General features: G+C 36.0%; 2 protein-coding genes across 2 annotated transcripts; one reads left to right on the top strand and one right to left on the bottom strand.

The window, feature by feature from the left end:
• Positions 1-3,199: 3,199 nt before the first annotated feature.
• Positions 3,200-14,540, top strand: LOC18096703 (pre-mRNA-processing-splicing factor 8A). The gene is made up of 23 exons (XM_024596412.2): positions 3,200-3,552; positions 4,084-4,300; positions 4,419-4,809; positions 5,456-5,945; positions 6,035-6,825; positions 6,933-7,201; positions 7,369-7,683; positions 7,786-8,090; positions 8,177-8,631; positions 8,725-8,851; positions 9,433-9,674; positions 9,767-9,890; positions 9,981-10,170; positions 10,259-10,366; positions 10,498-10,751; positions 11,054-11,670; positions 11,758-11,864; positions 11,965-12,219; positions 12,299-12,934; positions 13,021-13,218; positions 13,311-13,589; positions 13,713-13,955; positions 14,096-14,540. The coding sequence occupies exons 1-23, from the start codon at positions 3,284-3,286 to the stop codon at positions 14,285-14,287; spliced, it is 7,074 nt and encodes a 2,357-aa protein (XP_024452180.1). The 5' UTR covers positions 3,200-3,283; the 3' UTR covers positions 14,288-14,540.
• A 219-nt stretch (positions 14,541-14,759) lies between these two features.
• LOC7475672 (PTI1-like tyrosine-protein kinase At3g15890) lies at positions 14,760-19,918 on the bottom strand. The gene is made up of 4 exons (XM_002303190.4): positions 19,671-19,918; positions 18,999-19,146; positions 15,832-16,094; positions 14,760-15,755 (listed from the first exon to the last, which is right to left on the bottom strand). Exons 1-4 carry the CDS (start codon positions 19,712-19,714, stop codon positions 15,095-15,097), a joined length of 1,116 nt encoding a protein of 371 aa, XP_002303226.4. The 5' UTR covers positions 19,715-19,918; the 3' UTR covers positions 14,760-15,094.
• Between the last annotated feature and the right edge of the window lie 1,351 nt (positions 19,919-21,269).

Raw genomic sequence — 21,269 nt, forward strand, 5'->3', positions numbered from 1 at the left:
AACAAAAAAAGTTTTACAATATTAAAAATTCTTAAAAAAATACATGTGTGCCCTAAAACAATTGCCAAGCAAGTTTTCTTAATAGAATAGTGAAAGTCTTAAAATAAATATTTTCAAAGCATAGAACGAGCTGCTAATTATCCATGGCAAGGTTATAATTTTTCAATATACTAAACGTAAAAACACATAAAAATAAATATTTAATCTTTCAATTTTAGTTACCATTGCTATCCTTGTTCCTTATAAGAAATAAAGTTGAATGACTGAAATGCAAACTTTGAAGAAAAAAAACCAAAGAGTAGAAAGAGACGTCTCTTAAACGGTAAAAAATTTTAAAACAACCATTTTTTTTTAATTTTAATCCATATTCTTTTCATTATTAATATTTTAATCACTATTCATTGTAATCATAATAATTATTATTATTAATATGATTGCTTTTACGATTACCACCATCACTATTATTGTTATTATCATTATTATTGCTCCAACTAGTGCTATAATTATCATTATTGTTGGTATCATTACTTGTTCTGAAATGTAAAACTATTTATTATTATTTTTATTATTATCACTATTACTATTTGTAGCATTATTTCTATTATCATTACTATAATTTTTATCATTGATATTCTTATTATTATGATTATTAATATTATCATCACAATCGTTACTATAATTAGGACTATTACGATCATATTAAATTATTATCATTACTACTATTATCACTATTAGTAACATTATCATTACTACTATTATTATTAGTAGCATTGTTACTATTATTACTAGTATCATTATCATTGTTGTTGCTGCTACCACTGCTGTCACTATTATTATTATTGTTGTTGTTGGAAAAACAAAAGCCTTAAATTTAATTTGAATGATAAAATTAAAAACCATAAAAACATTGACAAAATAATCAAGAAAAAAAAACCAAGAAATCAAAGGAAGAAAGACCAAATTTTTTTTTTATTATTATTAAAAAAATAAAAATCATAAACTTGACTTCAAGGATAAAATTGAAAGCATAAAAACTTTGAACAAAAGGAAAATTAACAAAATAAGAAATCAAAAATAGAAGGGCCGAATAAAAAAATATTATATATATATATAAAAAAAAGATTATAATTGAAGGATTAAATTGAAAAATAATAAAATTGTAACAAAAGGAAAAAGGACAAAAATAAACAATCATAAAAAAAAGCAATAAAAATAAGGATCATGGTGTATTTCTCATTGCAGGAGAGAGAAATGAAGGGGGCAAGAAAAGAAATGGTCACTAACGATAAATTGATCATTTTTATATGACATGCACTGACTATAAATGAAGGGGACACAATAGATAACAAAATGAGACAGTGGATAATAATTTTTCACCATCAGGGGGCGTCGCACATGTCACTCAAAGTATGGGGTGCCACCTACGTGTTAGCGCGTTAAAAGCACGCACCTATAAATTTTTAAATTGAAAAATATTAATTCAGTGTTAAATTACACCATGATGAACCCCTTTAATTACAAAAAAAGACTTTAGGAAAAGATGTTAATACCCCTGTACACACGAACTATTTTTTTCACCTCAAGGACAACTATGTAATTGCATTGTATAATTAAAAAGAAAAATACCAAAACACCATTGTTGAACAATGTTAGTTTTTTGTGATTATAGGGGTAGTTTTAATATATCTAATCAAACCACTGTTATAAATAATTATAAAAATGTACCGATGCAACATCTACTCTACTATTATAATATATATATTTTTATTTTGGTTATCAATTATTTTTCTCCTTGATTAGATCTTTTGTGGCCAAATTAATAACTAATTTATTATAAATTGTTCTATGAAATAAATACCAGAAAACAAGGATCAAAGTGTATAACATAAAAAATACGTGTGACCATTTTTTTATTATCAAAATAGCTTGAAAAATGGATTTATGACTAACCAAACTTCGATTTTTCAGCTGCCTTGGAGGTGTATGGAATCTGAAAAATCAGACGACAGATTGTTTTATATTTATTTATATATATTTTTATAAAATAGAAGTCCTCATATGCCTACGCATGTCAAGCCCCCTTTTCTATTTGACTATTTAATCAAATGAGGGCATGACCTTTTTTTTTTTTACATTTTTTACTGGATTTAAATTTAAATAAACTACAAAAAATTAACTTGATATTTCAATTATTATTTAATTTTTTCATGGTTCTCTAATGAGTTTCTAGGTTTTCACGACGAAGTTAGCATTTTGTTTCCATTATTATGTGCCTAATATGAAAAAATAAGTTCACAAATATTCATTCATGGTTTTTTTTTAAAATTTTTAATAGATTTTTAACATAATTTCATCTTTTTGTTCCACATAAATGATACTTGAACTTTGTTTTAATATTTTTTTTTTGTTATAGTTTTGGTTTGTTTTTAATATCATAACGGTTTAAAACATTGCTTGTATTTAAAAAACATATTTTGCTCAAACAATCAATATGTGTTAATAAATGAATGAGATTTAGATTAGATGGATACATTTTCTCTACTTATTTCAAATGAGTTAAATTAAAAAAAAACCCTTTATTTTTATCCCCACAACCATTTATTAAAAAATGTGGCAAAGTAAATTAAACAAATTAATAAGATACAAGGTTTTAATTGAAGATACATTTTTTTTATTTTTATCTAAAATCATTTAATTTTTTTTTCTGATTCTCATTACTTTCTATTCTTATTAGAATCAAGGAAAAAATAAATTTTGTTTTCTTGAAAAAATAAATTGATAAAAGAATAGGATTTATCCCAAAAAAATATTTTTTTAATAGAGTTAAAATTATTATTTCTCTTAAAAAAATTTATCATCATCATATTATTAAATGAAATTTTTTTTAAAAGCTCTTAGCACGAGCATATGCTTAACATATATTTTTATTCCAATTTACTGACTCTTTCCATTCCTAGCATTAAAAACATTTTTAATATATATTAATATATATAATATTTAATTTATTTTATTAAACACACTGTAATTTGTTTTGGCATGAAATAAATTGTTTTCTTAATAGTTAAAAATGCGTCGCTAACGACCTCATGTTTACATTTTTTATTTCTGTATTGTAAAAAAAATCTTTTTTCCGTCTGCCAGCAGAGCGCGGACACGTGACTAGCATATAACATCAAACACCACTCACTAAAATCAGTTTAGTCACTCTGCCTTTCTTTCTTCAAAACCTATTTTAGAAACGCACACTACTAAAATCTCAAAACCCTAGAAAGTAAATCGAATCATGTGGAACGACACCGGAGAGCAGCATATAGCGCCTCCGGGGACGGCTGGGCCGTCGATCCCACCGCCTCCACCGTCGCAGCCTTCTTACACCGTACTGGCGCCGTCGCAAACGGTGTCGAATCCAGCGGATGCGGAGGCGAAGCTGGAGGAGAAGGCCAGGAAATGGCAGCAACTTAACACGAAGAGGTACAGTGATAAGCGGAAGTTTGGTTTCGTCGAGACGCAAAAGGAGGATATGCCGCCGGAACACGTGAGGAAGATTATAAGGTGAGTGTCGATTTTTATTTCTGGGTCTGTCCGGGTTTGAGGGGATTTGGTTTGTAGAGTTGCGGCTCTGGTTTAGCGCTTTGTGTATTTTTTTTTGGTGCGGTGGTGTTTAGGTGTCCTTTCTGTTTTCTCAGCTTTGAACAGTAGTGGCTAGTTTCTTCCTTTTTTGATTCTTTTGTGAAAAGTTTTTTTTTTGCTTTTTTTATGGTTTGTTCGTTCTTTTTTCAGCTGTTTTTGAATTGGATTTTGGCATTCCTGTTTTTTTTGTATGTTTAAAATTGGCGTTTTAATCCATTTTTCGGATTTTATTGAAGTTTAAGACGTCGTTTGTATCTTTTAGCATCGAAATTTTGGTCATGGCAGGAAATTTGACATGTAGTATTCGGTGTTTTTGTGTTTTTTTACGCCTAATCGCTATTTTGATTGCGAGGAGAGATGGTCTTGAAGTATAGATGAGTGGGTTGCATTATTTTTGTTATTGCCTTGAGTATTTTGGTTGATCTTGAATCGTTAAATTTGATTCTTAAACAGGGACCATGGTGATATGTCCTCGAAGAAATATCGCCATGATAAACGTGTGTATCTTGGAGCCCTTAAATTCATTCCACATGCAGTATACAAGCTTCTTGAGAATATGCCAATGCCCTGGGAGCAGGTTCGTGATGTGAAGGTTCTATACCATATTACAGGAGCGATCACTTTTGTGAATGAAATTCCATGGGTTGTTGAACCTATTTACTTAGCTCAGGTATGCTGATTCGCTCTCAATGGCAAAGATGTAGATGCGGGACATATTTTGTTTTGCAATTGATACTTCTTAGATTTTGTTTATGATAACTGACCAACTTTCTCATATATTTTCACAGTGGGGGACAATGTGGATCATGATGCGAAGAGAAAAGAGGGATCGGCGGCATTTCAAGAGAATGAGGTTTCCGCCTTTTGATGATGAGGAACCTCCTTTAGACTATGCTGATAATTTGTTAGATGTTGATCCTCTAGAGCCTATTCAATTAGAGTTGGACGAAGAAGAAGATTCTGCTGTCTATACTTGGTTTTATGACCATAAGCCTCTTGTTAAAACGAAGCTTATCAATGGTCCTAGTTACAGGAAGTGGCATCTCTCTCTTCCAATAATGGCGACTCTTCACCGTCTGGCAGGACAGCTTCTTTCTGATCTAATTGACCGCAACTATTTTTACTTGTTCGACATGGAGTCATTCTTTACAGCCAAAGCATTGAACATGTGCATACCTGGTATAAATTCTGCTCTAATATGCTGTGTATGCATCTGTGTACATACCTTGCATAAATTTGTATTTATTTTGCATTCTTAGAAGTGCATTCTCTGATAGGATGAAAATGAAGTTGTTCTAACTTTCGATAACCTACTGGGTAGAGGCTGTAGAATCACTGTCTGTCTGACAAGTTGTGATCACTAAAGTAATGAAAAGTGAAATATTGGAGATAATTGTGCTGTGTAACTACAATAGTTACTTTGATTTAGCATATGATTGTCGATGCTAGACTCAACATAGGTTGCAGATATTGGCTCATCTGTTGTGCTGGTGTTTCAATCAACAATACCCTAGACTCTTCTGGGTTAGAGATGCTTGTAAGCTGTTTAATTTAAAAATCACTGGCCGATAACTCTACAAATTAACTAAATAGAGCAGCATATTGGTTTGAAATGAAGCTTGCACAGGATGTTGTTTGCTCCTGACTGAGTCCTAAATCAAATTAAGCTTGCACAGTCCTAAATCAATTTTTCAATTGTAGTTTGCGCACTTTTGGGTTTTGTGACTGCTACTGATCAAATTATCCTTATGAATTGTCCTGGATGCCTAATATATTTCTATGTGGTCGGTTCGATTGATTTCAAACTATTTTTGTTCTCTTGTAGGCGGGCCTAAGTTTGAACCTTTGTATCGTGACATGGAGAAAGGTGATGAGGACTGGAACGAATTCAATGACATCAACAAACTCATTATTCGGTCACCTTTGCGGACAGAGTATAGAATTGCATTTCCTCATCTTTACAATAATAGGCCCCGGAAAGTAAAACTTTGTGTGTATCACACTCCCATGATCATGTACATTAAAGCTGAGGATCCTGATTTACCTGCTTTCTATTATGATCCTTTGATACACCCAATAACCTCCTCTAACAAGGAACGCCGTGAAAAAAAGACTCATGATGACGATGATGATGATGAGGATTTTGTTATGCCAGAAGGGGTGGAACCTTTTTTGGAGGATACACAGCTTTATACTGACACCACAGCTGCTGGCATTTCCTTGTTATTTGCTAACCGACCTTTTAACATGAGATCTGGACGGATGCGACGGGCAGAAGATATACCCCTTGTGTCGGAGTGGTATAAGGAGCACTGGTAAGATTCTAATTTCTTTTGTGCTGTTCACATGTATAGCCTTTTTGTGTTGTGCATGAAAAACTTTTTTTTGTTGTTGTGTTTTCCAGTCCTCCATCATATCCTGTCAAAGTTCGAGTTAGCTATCAGAAATTGTTGAAATGTTTTGTTTTGAATGAACTGCATCATAGACCGCCAAAAGCTCAGAAGAAGAAGCACTTGTTCCGGTCATTAGCAGCAACTAAATTCTTCCAAACCACAGAGCTAGATTGGGCTGAAGCAGGTCTCCAAGTTTGTAAGCAGGGGTACAACATGCTGAATCTATTGATACACCGGAAAAATTTAAATTACCTCCACCTTGATTATAATTTTAACTTGAAGCCTGTGAAGACCCTTACGACAAAGGAACGCAAGAAGTCACGGTTTGGCAATGCTTTTCATCTTTGTCGTGAGATCTTGCGTTTGACAAAGCTTGTGGTTGATGCCAATATACAATTCAGGTTAGGTAATGTGGATGCTTTCCAATTGGCTGACGGTCTTCAGTATACATTTTCCCATGTTGGTCAGTTGACGGGAATGTACAGATACAAGTATAGGCTGATGCGCCAGATAAGAATGTGCAAAGATCTTAAGCATTTGATATATTACCGCTTCAATACTGGCCCAGTGGGTAAGGGACCTGGTTGTGGATTTTGGGCACCAATGTGGAGGGTATGGCTATTTTTCCTACGTGGCATAGTGCCTCTTCTTGAACGGTGGTTGGGTAATCTTCTTGCAAGACAGTTTGAAGGGCGCCATTCAAAAGGAACTGCCAAGACTGTTACAAAGCAGCGTGTCGAGAGCCACTTTGACTTGGAACTCCGTGCCGCTGTTATGCATGATGTTCTTGATGCCATGCCAGGTTGTCATCTTTGTTAGTTTTTCCCTTTGATGTTCATTTCTTCTTTGTATCTTTCTGCATTCTATCTATTTGTAATGTTTGTCTAATTGTGCGATATCAATTTGCAGAGGGCATTAAGCAAAATAAGGCTAGAACGATACTGCAGCACCTTAGTGAGGCTTGGCGCTGCTGGAAAGCAAACATTCCATGGAAGGTTCCTGGTTTACCAGTTCCCATTGAAAACATGATACTTCGGTATGTTAAGTCAAAAGCAGACTGGTGGACGAATGTTGCTCACTATAATCGTGAGCGTATCAGAAGGGGTGCGACTGTTGACAAGACAGTATGCAGAAAGAATCTTGGAAGACTGACTCGGTTGTGGTTAAAGGCAGAACAGGTAATTTAAGGCGTTTTGATATTTCTTTTTCTAAAATATATTCCTGTGATGTCTCTGCTACTACATGCTATAAATAAGTGGACTCCATGGCTTATCGCTTGTCCTATACCTGTGTGGCCTCACCAGAGCATCCTGTAGTAATTCTTTCTATTTTCATTACCTTCTAGGAACGTCAACACAACTATTTGAAGGATGGCCCATATGTCACTCCAGAAGAAGCTGTTGCGATTTACACAACTACTGTCCATTGGTTGGAGTCCAGAAAGTTTTCACCAATTCCATTCCCTCCCTTGTCATACAAGCATGACACTAAGCTGCTTATCCTTGCTTTGGAAAGGTTGAAAGAGTCATACAGTGTGGCTGTGAGATTAAACCAACTGCAGAGGGAAGAACTAGGTCTTATTGAACAAGCTTATGACAACCCCCATGAGGCTTTATCACGGATCAAGCGTCACCTGCTCACTCAGCGTGCTTTCAAAGAAGTGAGTTGACAATTGAGCCTGTATTAGCTTTGACTTTGTTCTATGCAGTGTCTTATTATAGATATTTGGATTGAAATTGAGCTGTTCTTTTTCCTTTTTCAGGTGGGCATAGAGTTCATGGATTTGTACAGTTCTCTGATTCCGGTTTATGAAATTGAGCCTCTTGAAAAAATAACAGATGCTTATTTGGACCAATATCTGTGGTATGAAGGTGATAAGCGCCACCTCTTTCCAAACTGGATTAAACCTGCAGATTCCGAGCCACCACCACTGCTTGTCTATAAATGGTGTCAAGGCATAAACAATTTGCAAGGTATCTGGGACACAAGTGAGGGGCAGTGTGTGGTGATGCTTCAGACCAAGTTTGAGAAGTTCTTTGAAAAGATCGACTTGACAATGTTAAATAGGTTAATATTCCTCAGCTCCCCTGCTTATGTTATGTTAGAGAAAGTTTCCAATGTTTATTCATTTATATGTCTTCCACTTTTTTCAGGCTTCTTCGGTTGGTCCTTGACCACAATATTGCTGATTATGTGACTGCCAAGAACAATGTTGTCCTTTCCTACAAGGACATGAGTCACACGAACTCGTATGGTTTGATACGTGGCCTTCAGTTTGCTTCTTTTGTGGTGCAGTATTATGGACTTGTGCTGGATCTCCTGCTTCTTGGATTGACCCGGGCCAGTGAGATCGCTGGTCCGCCACAAATGCCAAATGAATTTATCACCTACTGGGATACAAAGGTTGAGACACGACATCCAATTCGTCTTTATTCCAGGTACATAGACAGGGTGCATATATTGTTTCGGTTTACTCATGAAGAGGCCCGAGATCTAATACAACGATATCTCACTGAGCATCCTGATCCCAACAATGAAAATATGGTTGGGTATCAGAACAAGAAATGCTGGCCTAGAGATGCAAGGATGAGGCTTATGAAACATGATGGTATGTAATCTGTAACTTCCAAGTTAAATTAATTTTTGTTGGGATTCTTTATTTTGCTTAAAAAAGTAAATGCTTTTTTGTGAATCTCTCCAGTCAATCTTGGGAGGAGTGTTTTCTGGGACATGAAGAATCGTCTCCCTCGAAGCATCACAACTTTAGAGTGGGAGAACAGCTTTGTTTCTGTTTACAGCAAGGACAACCCAAACCTGCTTTTCAGCATGTAAGTATTCTCACTCTTGCACTGAAATTTTACTCGTGTATGCACATGCTTGAAGTCATTCCGATTATTTAATTTTTAAGTTTCTATTAGTGATATTGGTTGGAACTTTGATGTCGGTGTATTTATGTATCCAAAACCTAGTTACTCCTGCATATATTACCTTAACAATTTGGTTCTAACACGATAACATACCATCCTTTAAAATTCTGGTAATTTGTTCTTGGTGTGCCTTTTTGTTTGCTTATGTCGATTTAGTTATGCCTCACCTTTTTAATGTGCAAAGATGTCTTTCTAATCTTGAAATAGCATCTGGGTATATTCCTTGTTTTGGGGAGGGTGGGGAAGTGACACTTTAATTTGGCCAGGTATTTTTTAGTAACATATGCCTTTATTAGTTACTTTTTTCCCCAACATTAAGTGCACAGGGCTTGAACCTTAACATGTTTCTAAGGGTTCCAAACAAAATTTCTAAGTGGATGGTTTTTCTTTATATTATTGTTGCAAGAGCTTGTATCTTTGGAAAACAAAAATTGTGAGGCATTGATTTCCTTGCTAAAATAACCGGTACTGCCAATTTGCAGGTGTGGGTTTGAAGTTCGGATACTTCCTAAAATAAGAATGACTCAAGAAGCATTCAGCAATACAAGAGATGGTGTTTGGAATTTGCAGAATGAGCAGACCAAGGAACGGACCGCAGTTGCTTTTCTACGGGTTGATGATGAGCACATGAAAGTGTTTGAGAATCGTGTGAGGCAGATTCTGATGTCCTCAGGGTCAACTACTTTCACAAAGATTGTTAACAAATGGAATACAGCCTTGATTGGTAATTACCGCCTTTTGCTAATCACTTTCTCCTTTGTGCTTATATTTTATTCGCTGAAATTTTGTTTTGATTTTTTCCGTTTCTATTTGTAGGATTGATGACATATTTCCGTGAAGCAACTGTGCATACTCAAGAGCTGTTAGATTTGCTTGTAAAATGTGAAAATAAAATTCAAACCCGTATCAAGATTGGGCTAAACTCAAAAATGCCAAGCAGGTATGTAATTGTACTCATGAGAGTTAACTCCATGTTTTAGCTGCTGGTGTTTAGCTTGAAATTTTGTTCTGAATTTAACTTCTGTTTCAGATTTCCTCCTGTTATCTTCTATACACCAAAAGAAATTGGAGGACTTGGCATGTTATCCATGGGTCACATATTGATCCCTCAAAGTGATCTTCGATATAGTCAGCAAACAGATGTTGGTGTAACCCATTTCAGGAGCGGAATGAGTCATGAGGAGGACCAGCTGATTCCAAATCTTTATCGGTACATTCAGGTAAGCTGAAATAAATCATGGGTGTTGGGTACCATGATTTTGGAGTATTTGCTTGACTGTTCTGAGCTTCATACTGTTTTGTTGACAGCCATGGGAGAGTGAGTTCATTGACTCGCAGCGGGTTTGGGCAGAGTATGCATTGAAGAGGCAGGAAGCGCAGGCGCAAAATAGGCGTCTAACACTTGAAGATTTGGAAGTAAGTTTTTCCTTAAGTCCAATTTGGAGCCTCCTCATGTGTTGCCTTGAATTTGGACTTATTTTATGTGGTCTTTGTGAAGTTCTTACTGAAGATTGTTTTTTCTAAATGCTGTCTAATTGCATTGACAGGATTCATGGGACAGGGGAATTCCACGCATTAATACTCTTTTTCAGAAAGATCGTCACACTTTAGCATATGACAAAGGGTGGAGAGTGCGCACAGACTTCAAGCAATACCAAGTTTTAAAACAAAATCCTTTCTGGTGGACGCACCAGAGACATGATGGAAAATTGTGGAACTTGAACAATTATCGAACTGATGTCATTCAAGCTCTTGGTGGTGTTGAAGGAATTCTTGAGCATACCTTGTTCAAAGGAACATAGTAAGTACTTCTGTTCTGGCACATAAGTACTGCAATTTTTGTCGCCATATTTTTAGCATTAGCATAGCTAGAAATTCATTAAATTGCATTGCCTTTGTGACACATTCTGTTCTGGCACATAATTTTCCTCAACTCTAGCAGATTATTTCGGTTTATGACACATTCTTTTTCTTTCAATATACTGGAATTGGTGGGGTTAATTTCACACCTAATGATTACGTTACATGTTTTTGACTTGGGGGAGAAGCTGTTTTTTTGTCATCAACACTTCTGTAACTACTTTCCCTGCCTTGATATTTCAGTTTCCCAACTTGGGAAGGTCTCTTTTGGGAAAAGGCATCTGGCTTTGAGGAGTCCATGAAGTATAAGAAGCTTACTAATGCACAGAGATCTGGTCTGAACCAAATTCCTAACCGTAGATTTACACTTTGGTGGTCCCCCACAATAAACAGGGCAAATGTTTATGTGGGTTTTCAAGTGCAGTTAGATCTAACCGGCATCTTCATGCACGGGAAGATCCCGACCTTGAAGATTTCGCTGATTCAGATATTCCGTGCTCACTTGTGGCAGAAGATTCATGAGAGTGTTGTTATGGACCTCTGTCAGGTCTTGGATCAGGAACTGGATGCTTTGGAAATTGAGACTGTGCAGAAAGAAACAATCCATCCAAGGAAAAGTTATAAAATGAACAGCTCCTGTGCAGACGTTCTCCTTTTTGCTGCCCATAGATGGCCCATGTCAAAGCCTAGTCTTGTGGCTGAGTCAAAAGATGTGTTTGACCAGAAAGCAAGCAATAAATACTGGATAGATGTACAGCTGAGATGGGGAGACTATGATTCTCATGATATTGAGCGCTATACTAGGGCCAAATTTATGGATTACACAACAGACAACATGTCTATATATCCATCTCCAACTGGTATGTTTTCCTGCTGGGTTCCCGTTTCTAGCTTTCATATGTTATTCTGTTATAAGTTAAATCATGCTTTTATTTGTTTTTGTTCAGGGGTTATGATTGGGCTTGATCTAGCGTACAATTTGCACTCTGCATTTGGCAACTGGTTTCCGGGGTCTAAACCACTGCTAGCTCAAGCTATGAACAAAATAATGAAGGTGCACTTTTCATGCTTGATACAATAGTTCTTTGGTATTGAGTTGATTGATTTATGATATAGCTGTCAATCGCTTGTTCTAACGGTTTATTTTGGTGCAGTCAAACCCAGCTTTGTATGTCTTGAGGGAGCGCATAAGAAAAGGTTTGCAGTTGTATTCTTCAGAGCCTACAGAACCATATTTATCATCACAGAATTATGGGGAGATCTTTAGCAATCAGATAATATGGTTTGTTGATGATACTAATGTCTACCGTGTCACAATCCACAAGACATTTGAAGGGAATCTCACAACAAAACCCATAAATGGTGCAATCTTCATATTCAATCCGAGAACTGGGCAGCTATTTTTGAAGGTTTGCTTTGAATGTTGTTTTTGAAACTATCTTGTTTCCTCTGTTAGATGTTCTGAAGTTTTAAACATGATCTCTGCAGGTTATCCACACTAGTGTATGGGCAGGACAGAAACGTCTGGGCCAGCTTGCCAAGTGGAAAACTGCTGAAGAAGTTGCAGCTCTTGTGCGGTCTCTGCCTGTGGAAGAACAACCAAAACAAATTATTGTGACTCGCAAAGGGATGCTTGATCCATTGGAGGTTCACTTGCTTGATTTCCCCAACATAGTTATCAAGGGAAGTGAGTTGCAGCTCCCATTCCAGTCATGCTTAAAGATAGAGAAATTTGGTGATTTGATTTTGAAGGCAACGGAACCACAAATGGTTTTGTTCAATATTTATGATGATTGGCTGAAGAGTATATCATCTTACACTGCGTTCTCTCGGCTCATTCTGATTCTCCGTGCACTTCATGTTAATAATGAGAAGGCAAAGATGCTACTCAAGCCTGACAAGACTATCGTTACTGAGCCACACCACATCTGGCCTTCACTTACTGATGATCAGTGGATGAAAGTTGAGGTTGCTTTAAGGGATCTCATACTCTCTGACTATGCCAAGAAGAACAATGTGAACACCTCAGCACTGACACAATCTGAGATACGTGATATTATTCTTGGAGCTGAGATCACTCCTCCTTCTCAACAAAGGCAGCAGATAGCAGAGATTGAGAAACAGGTAATGCGCCCTCCAACTTCATTTATGTTTTTTTTGCTCTTTACTCCTTGCTTGTCATAAAAATTCTGTTCTGTTGGACTTTTCAGGCCAAAGAAGCGAGTCAACTGACAGCGGTCACCACAAGGACCACAAATGTGCATGGTGATGAACTCATTGTCACAACCACTAGTCCATATGAGCAAGCTGCGTTTGGTTCTAAAACAGATTGGCGTGTCAGAGCTATATCTGCTACAAATCTCTATCTTCGAGTCAATCATATCTATGTGAATTCTGAGGATATCAAGGTACAAATTTGTGCTATATTTTTTTTATTTTCCTGATCGATTACATGAAAATATTTCCACTGTTTTTTGATGCTCTACACATGATGTTGCAGGAAACTGGATACACATATATCATGCCGAAGAATATCTTGAAGAAGTTTATCTGTATAGCTGATCTGCGAACTCAAATTTCTGGGTATTTGTATGGTATAAGCCCCCCGGACAATCCTCAGGTCAAGGAAATCCGTTGTATTGCTATGCCCCCACAGTGGGGGACTCATCAACAGGTTCATCTTCCATCAGCTCTTCCTGAGCATGATTTCCTCAATGATCTGGAGCCTTTGGGATGGATGCACACACAACCAAATGAGCTTCCTCAGTTATCACCACAGGTCTGACTATTTTCTTTTAATCCATAATCGAGTGCTACCACTCTTTTTCCCACTCTCTAATGAAGGGAGTACAATAGCATGTCTCTGATCTGCTTTCTTACCTGAACTATTTGTTTTGTGTAGGATCTCACGGCTCATGCTCGGGTTTTGGAGAACAACAAGCAATGGGATGGAGAAAAGTGCATCATCCTGACATGTAGTTTCACTCCAGGATCATGCTCGTTAACTGCATATAAGCTTACTCCTAGTGGTTATGAGTGGGGACGTGTCAACAAGGACACGGGAAGCAATCCTCATGGCTACCTGCCAACTCATTACGAGAAGGTTCAGATGCTCCTGAGCGACCGCTTCCTTGGTTTCTACATGGTGAGTTACAAGTCCAGAATGGTTAAGACTTATTTAATCCCATGTCTAAAAAATGGACGGTTGTTTATGATTTGGAACGAGCAACTCTTTGTTTGATTTTGGGGACTAACTGGCTTGGTATTTCTCTTTTGTTTACATAGATTCCTGATAACGGGCCATGGAATTACAATTTTATGGGAGTGAAGCATACAGTGAGCATGAAATATGGAATCAAGCTGGGGACACCTCGAGAGTATTACCATGAGGACCATAGGCCAACACATTTCCTGGAGTTCAGCAACCTGGAGGAGGGTGAGACCGCTGAAGGCGATAGAGAGGATACATTCACTTGAAGTATAATAATACTATTTCCGTTGTCGTTGGATGATGGTGCCTTTTGAAACTGAAGTAGTTTGCCAACGGCATGGCTGAGGATAAAATCATGTCAAACCTTTGTTGTTGTTTTTTTGTTGTATCAGTATTGTATTTTCCTGATGAGGTTACCTTACCCAGATCTCTGTTAAGTCTGCGACAGCGCTCTTTATAAGCTGTAAATATTTGCTAGAAGTTGGAATTGGTGAATGAGCTTTGGCTCTATTTTCTGCATTTTGTGCTGCCCAAATCGGTTGACCGGTGCCGGATTATGAAGTGGTTTGCTCTGAAGCCATATTAATTTATGGTTTTTTAGTATTCTGCAAATCTATTTGCCTGCTCGATGCCAAGTGCCTCCTTTAGGAAAAAAATATTCTACTTTAATGTTTAAAGGAAGGGATAAATGATCATTTGAGTCATACTGTATCTAGAATAAATGTAATAAAAATCAGATTGGCTTGAACAACATACCCTTTCATTGATTCATCCCAGTTCAAGAATCTCAATTTAAATTAACATTTGAATAAAATACAAAACGAAAGGAAAGCATTCATCTTCACCATTTCTAATTTTCTTTCAAACCAAAAATCTGGACACACTTAATACTAGACAGATACCAAGGCCACCTGGTATACTCAATAATTACAAGCACAAACACTTTTGCAGCCACAAAACGATGCTGTTAGCAGCAGCATCATTCCTGACAACTCTGATAAATGGATTTGCCAGTGCTACCGTGTTCAACTAGAAACTCAATCCAAACCTGATTTTTACATGCGCAAACACTTTCAGCTATCGTGAGTATTTTCTTGTACAATCTCTTTCACTTCCCGGTTCGCATCCTTCTCCTCCGAGATGAAGTCCGAGCTGTCCTCGGCAACTGATATTCCATCATTATAATCAACTGCCTGGGGGGGCTTGAACAATTCATCATTTTCCAGTTCAGATAATCTCTCCTTTGACTCTCCCTTCAGTAGCTCTACCACATCAAGCATTGTGGGTCTTCTCTCTGGTTGATTCTGAGTACATACGAGAGAGACAAGGACAACCCTTTTCAGCTCTTCCTCGTCGTACTTCCCATTCAGCTTGGGATCTGCCAGTTCACTGAATTTCCTCTCACAAGCCAACGGCTGAGCCCACTCTGTAATTATTCTTTTAACTGTGGCACTCAGCTTCTCAAGTGGTTTCTTGCCAGTTGCAAGCTCTAGCAAAAGAATGCCAAAGCTGTACACATCACAGCTCTCTGATGCTTTCCCAAGCATAGCATATTCGGGGGCAAGGTAGCCAAGGGTACCTTTAACTCTAGTGGTTACATGTGTTGCACCATCAGGGATTAACTTTGCAAATCCAAAATCAGCAACCTGAGCCTGGAAATCTGAATCTAGTAACACATTGCTAGCTTTGACGTCTCTGTGGATGATATGAGGGGTCGCATGGTGGTGAAGATAACTGGAATAATCAAACGATGAAATAAGCTATGTGGCAGCAGGATGAGATAGGAAGTAGTTGAGTATGATATACTTACGCAATTCCCTCAGCAGAACCTATCGCAATATTCATCCGCCTCTTCCAGTCGAGAAGACATTCTGAAGAGTGCTGCCCATGAAGGTGAGAGAGCAGGCTCAAATTTGGCATGTAGTCATATACAATCAGACGCTCTTGCCCTTCAGCGCAATATCCACGTAAACTCAGCAGATTCTTGTGCCTAACACGTGCTAATATCTCCACCTCAACAGCAAATTCCATATCTGCCTTGTCGCTCCAGACCTTTAACCTTTTAACTGCAATCTGCATAAATATCTTTTTCAGAATTTGGATCTAATTTATGGAAAAGGCCTAAATAGGGGATGGGGAACACCTAGTCTCTGCTACACCCCCAAAGCTAGTGGGTCTAAAAACATTCCTGTCATTGTATAGAAAATAAAGCATTACAATAATCCATTGCTTTGCATAGGATAACATAAAGATCAAGCAAGAAACATATGAGCCTCCAACTCTTTTAATGACAGCTTATGCCAGACACTTTGGCACAATAAAACTAATGAAGACTGCAAATTTCAATTTTCTCACTTTTTAAGTGATTCCATGAGCACAAGTCAATTGCTTTTCCAAAACGCATGTGAATTACTAGTTAATGGACAGTTACAATAAGAAGCTCAACAAGATCATAGCTTGATAATCAAACTCAATCTATTTACGAAATGCAACACCAAACCTAAGAAATATATCAGAAAAGCAGATTATATTGCATTTAAACATAACACCAATCCACTTCACAAAAATTTCCTTGATAAGTAGTCCTTTGAAAGAGCATGTATAACCACTTTAATCCAAGGAAGTTTCAACAACTTAAAGATATATTCTAAAATTGTTAAATGGGGTCTTGGGAGGGAAAATTTAGAGATAGTCCTATCTTTTGATGTTTGGCATGAAGTGACTACTCTCAATGGTTAAATATGCGTCATAGCAGTGGCAAGTTGAAGACTTAGTGTTGCCGCAAGTAATGGCACCTGTTAGCATTCTTGCTACAAGAACAAAAACTATTCTTCGTTGTCTAATTAAAAGAAATGAAGAAATTTAACCATAAAGCTCACATTTCTGTAATAGAACATCAATTCTTTGGAAACTTGTTGGAATTACTATAAATTACTCAAGGTTCCAAATTCTGAGTTGCTTTTTATGTGCTTTGGATAAGTTCAAGAAAACAATCAAACAAACAAACAGCCAAACAAATTACCCAAATACATCTGTTGGTTTACCCTGAGGATGTAGCTGGATTTAAATCAGTTATATAATTGTCATTGACCAAAAACAATCGAGATGAATTTGTCATTGCCCCCAAAATAAACCCAATGGTGAGCTGAGAGCCAGAGACTACATGTTACCACCACTAAAAATTCACCCCTGCATCTTTAACAAAAGAATTGCCTAAGCTTGCATTCTTTAAGCGTCATCTATTACATGTACAAACACTCACTTCCGATTACTAAATAGCAAGAAAAGCGCAAGTACTTTTTGTTGCACTTCTGCATTACTGACCGCTACATAAATTTTCCCATCTGTCCAGAAGCATCAATTCTATCAGGTGAAAGTCATTGTTTATCTACTACCGCACAATAAACGAGTGGGGAAAGAATTAAAAGAGCACTAAACATCTCATTGACAATTCCATTTCCTTAGTCATCAAGTGAGTTCTGCATGGTTTAATGGAAGATTGGAATATGACTGGAAATCAGACATAAAGACTGATTCCACACTATGCATCATGCAGAAAACACATCTAAAACTCACTCTGGTGCCTCAGTTTTCAGCAAGATCCATAAATAAATCCTAAATAATAGATGAAATTGAGAGATTTGGCTTAGTGGGCATGAAGCAGGGCTCACCAGAGAGGGCTTGACCCACCTTAATCTCTCTTAATAACACTTAACAGGTATAAATGCGATCTGTAGCCCTTAACCATATAATAATGGACAAATGGCACACATTTCATTGGCCAACTATGCCCACTCCCCCCTCTCACTATATACAACCCTCACACTTATCCTGCAACTATTCCCTCATTTCTCAAGCGCATACTTCCCAGCTTCACAGTTTCTCTTTCTATTCTCCTCTTTCATTCCCTTTTAAGGAAGTCCTACCATCACATTCACCTAACAAAGGATATCCACATTCTGATAAAAAACTGTGATGTGTGTTGCCCTCATTAAGATACTCAATTTTTATTTGTACACGACATGCCTCGGCTCAAAAGAATCATCCTGTCCACATCGTTTTAGCTTCATCACCACTATTGTTGTACTAAAAGAAATGCACTTAGTAAAATGATTCAAGGAACACTTTCTCAGTATAATGTGCCAAGCAAAGTAATTGAAGGACAACATATTGCCATGAAGTGGGGGAAAAAAACCATCAGATAACTTCAACCACATGCTAATATGACCTACTTGCTAATGACAGAGTAAGAAACAAACTTGATACAAGACCCCTTTTCTCCTAGCAGGAATAGTATTAGCAACACTAGTTCAGTAACAGTTCAATAATCAAATGAAAATCCTACTTGTCGTGATACACAGAAGACAATTTTGAACACTCACTCTGCCCCCCCTCTATCCCAACCCATCTGATATTGCTCTTTATTAGCACAATTCCTAAAAAGGAATTAGTTCCCAAAAAAATTTAATGGAAAAAAAGTTCTTAATTGCTAGCATCCAAAGCTTAAATATCTGAGATTTTGTTATTTCAATCAGTTATGATTTTGTAGTCTTGTCCTCTAATGTCATGAATCTGGATACTGTCTACACTAGCACGAAGGTCCACTCACAGAGGCTCAACAATCAGACCTGCTCATGCAGTCTTCATAAAAAGATTTGATTTGGATCCAATATCAAAATAAGACAAGAGAATAAAGCTAAAATATATAGAATCAAACAATCGCATATAGTCCAAAGAACTGAAACTAAACAATCTTGAGCAAATAAAAAAATGACAGCATCTTTAGTTTGCATCCTTTTTTTTTCTTTTGCTCTAAATGGACATCAATAAAAATTAACAAACGAGCTCAATGAAATTGCTACAAAGACTTATTGCATGTGAAAAACTACTATATACCCTCCAACCATTAACATGAGAACAAAATGCCTAAACAAAAATGGAGGGCCAGAACATGGAAGCTGAAAATCAAACCGTCACCTGTGATCCATCCCAAAGCTGACCCCAATAAACACTGCCAAATCCCCCTTCTCCCAGCTTGTTATCATAATTGAAGTTGTTAGTTGCTGAGTGTAATTCCTTCAAGGAGAAAATCCGCCATGTTGGTTGCTTCTTTCCTCGCTCTTTCCTATAAAACCGATCACAAACTCACATTAATAAATCATTTTTATTATTATTCACCTCATTTCAGCAAGTGGACAAAAATCCCAACAGAGATTTCTGTGAACAACAAAACATCTACAACACACCTCCCTATTTAAAACCCAATGAAATAGTAGTATCCCAAGAAAACACTAGAAATTGATTACAGCATCTAAACCCTTAAATCTAAGTCAATGAATTCTCATTTGCCACCCAATTCCCTCGACTTTTAATTTCTAGTCCTGTATTTCAAAACCATGAAGCAAACAAAACACCATTCTCAACATTAAAAATAAAGACAAACAAATTATATATACCATTATGACCAACTCCAATATCCAAGATTCAAAACCCATGTAATTTCCCTTTTTTTTTTTTTTGTTTTATCAAAACAAGCAGAAGTATAGCAATAACAAAAAAAACTCAAATGAACTAAAATGGAAAGAAAATAGCAATCAAGAAATAAAAAAAAGTAAAATTTTATTTATGAACAGTTGACGAAAAACCTACCGATCGGAATTCTTTACACAACAAAACATAGAAGCAAAGGCCATATCCACCTTCACCAACAAAAACCCACCTCTTCTTTCTATTTATTTCACTCTATCTTCTCTCTCCACACCCCCTCTAACGTGATGATGCAACACTCAGCGCAGAATATTATTTCTTCTTCAAATTTCTTATGGAGTTACGGGTTTTGGTTAGCAGAGAAAGAGTGCGAGCTAAGGAAGGGTCTTTGTCTTTCTTTCTTATGGGCTGTTTTCAATATTCAAATCACTCACTTGTGGGACCTCTTCCATGACAATTCGCTGTTCAAGGACTATAATAAAATTTTTTATATGAATACGACGACGACGACGCCGCATGTCAATTCGAAAAGAGATACGATTATTTATTTCACTTTTTAGATTTATATATTGAAATTGATATTTAAGAAAATTTATTAATTGTTTCAAGAACATTAAATTAACGTAAAAAATCCCTTTTTTTAAAAAAAAAATCATTAAGAACAGAAACGTAGTCTCATTTAACGTATAAAATGACTCGAGAATCACTAAATAAAAAAAGATACATACCCGAAGCATATTATAGTATTGACATGGAGGTTGAGACTTACACATAAATACATGTCATTATTTCTCTCAATTTTTCTGCAGAAATATATTCTGTACATTTCATCCGTGCTGGCTGGCAACATTCCTTCAAAAAACAAAAAAAAAAACAAAAAAAAAGCCAAATGTGTGCTTAATAACTTGTTTGTTTTTTATTTCAAAAACATTTTTTAAAGAAATTATATTTTTTAATTTTAAATTAATTTTTTTAATATTTTTATATCATTTTGATATACTAATATTAAAAATAATTAATATTATTTATAACACGATAAATGCATCCCTTATAAGGTTTTAGAGAGAGTGATGGATAGTTTATTTGCTTATTTTTTAATAAAAATTTAAATTAATAATTTTAATATGCTGATATTTTAATTAAAAAACATGTTACGCGTTCGTTAGCTTGTTGTGACCTGTAAAGACGGTGATTGGGGTAGTTGACAAAGTAGGTATTAAAGCCGTTAATTGCAAATTACAGACAAGCTTACCATGACAATTCAGTTCGTAACTTATTGTATGGTCGTCGATGTTATTACTGTTTGGAATTATAGTTATGGTTATTTTTTAAATTAAAGTGTTTTTTGTATTAAAATACATTAAAATAATATATATTTTTTTATTTTTAAAAATTATTTTTAAGATCAGCATATCAAAACAATTTAAAATATATATAAAAAAATAATTTTTAATAATTTTTTTAAAATGTTTTTAGAAACACGATTATAACCGTGTTTCCAAACTCTTCTTGTAGAAGAGCCCCACTTTTTTAAGGTTATAATTGAAAAGTTGTGTGTCCCGTAAAAATAATAATACTATTAATTTATTTATAAACGTTCCATTTTCTTTCAATAATACTATTAATTTATTTATAAACGTTCCATTTTCTTTTTTGAAAATATAAAACGAAGAATAAAAGTATATCAAGCAATTCATTCTAAAACTATTATTTATCAAGCTAGATTTTAGTCTATGTGGCCATGAAAAACCACACAGCACT

This window comes from Populus trichocarpa, chromosome 3 (genome assembly GCF_000002775.5).
Source record: "Populus trichocarpa isolate Nisqually-1 chromosome 3, P.trichocarpa_v4.1, whole genome shotgun sequence".
Taxonomy (NCBI): Eukaryota; Viridiplantae; Streptophyta; class Magnoliopsida; order Malpighiales; family Salicaceae; genus Populus; species Populus trichocarpa.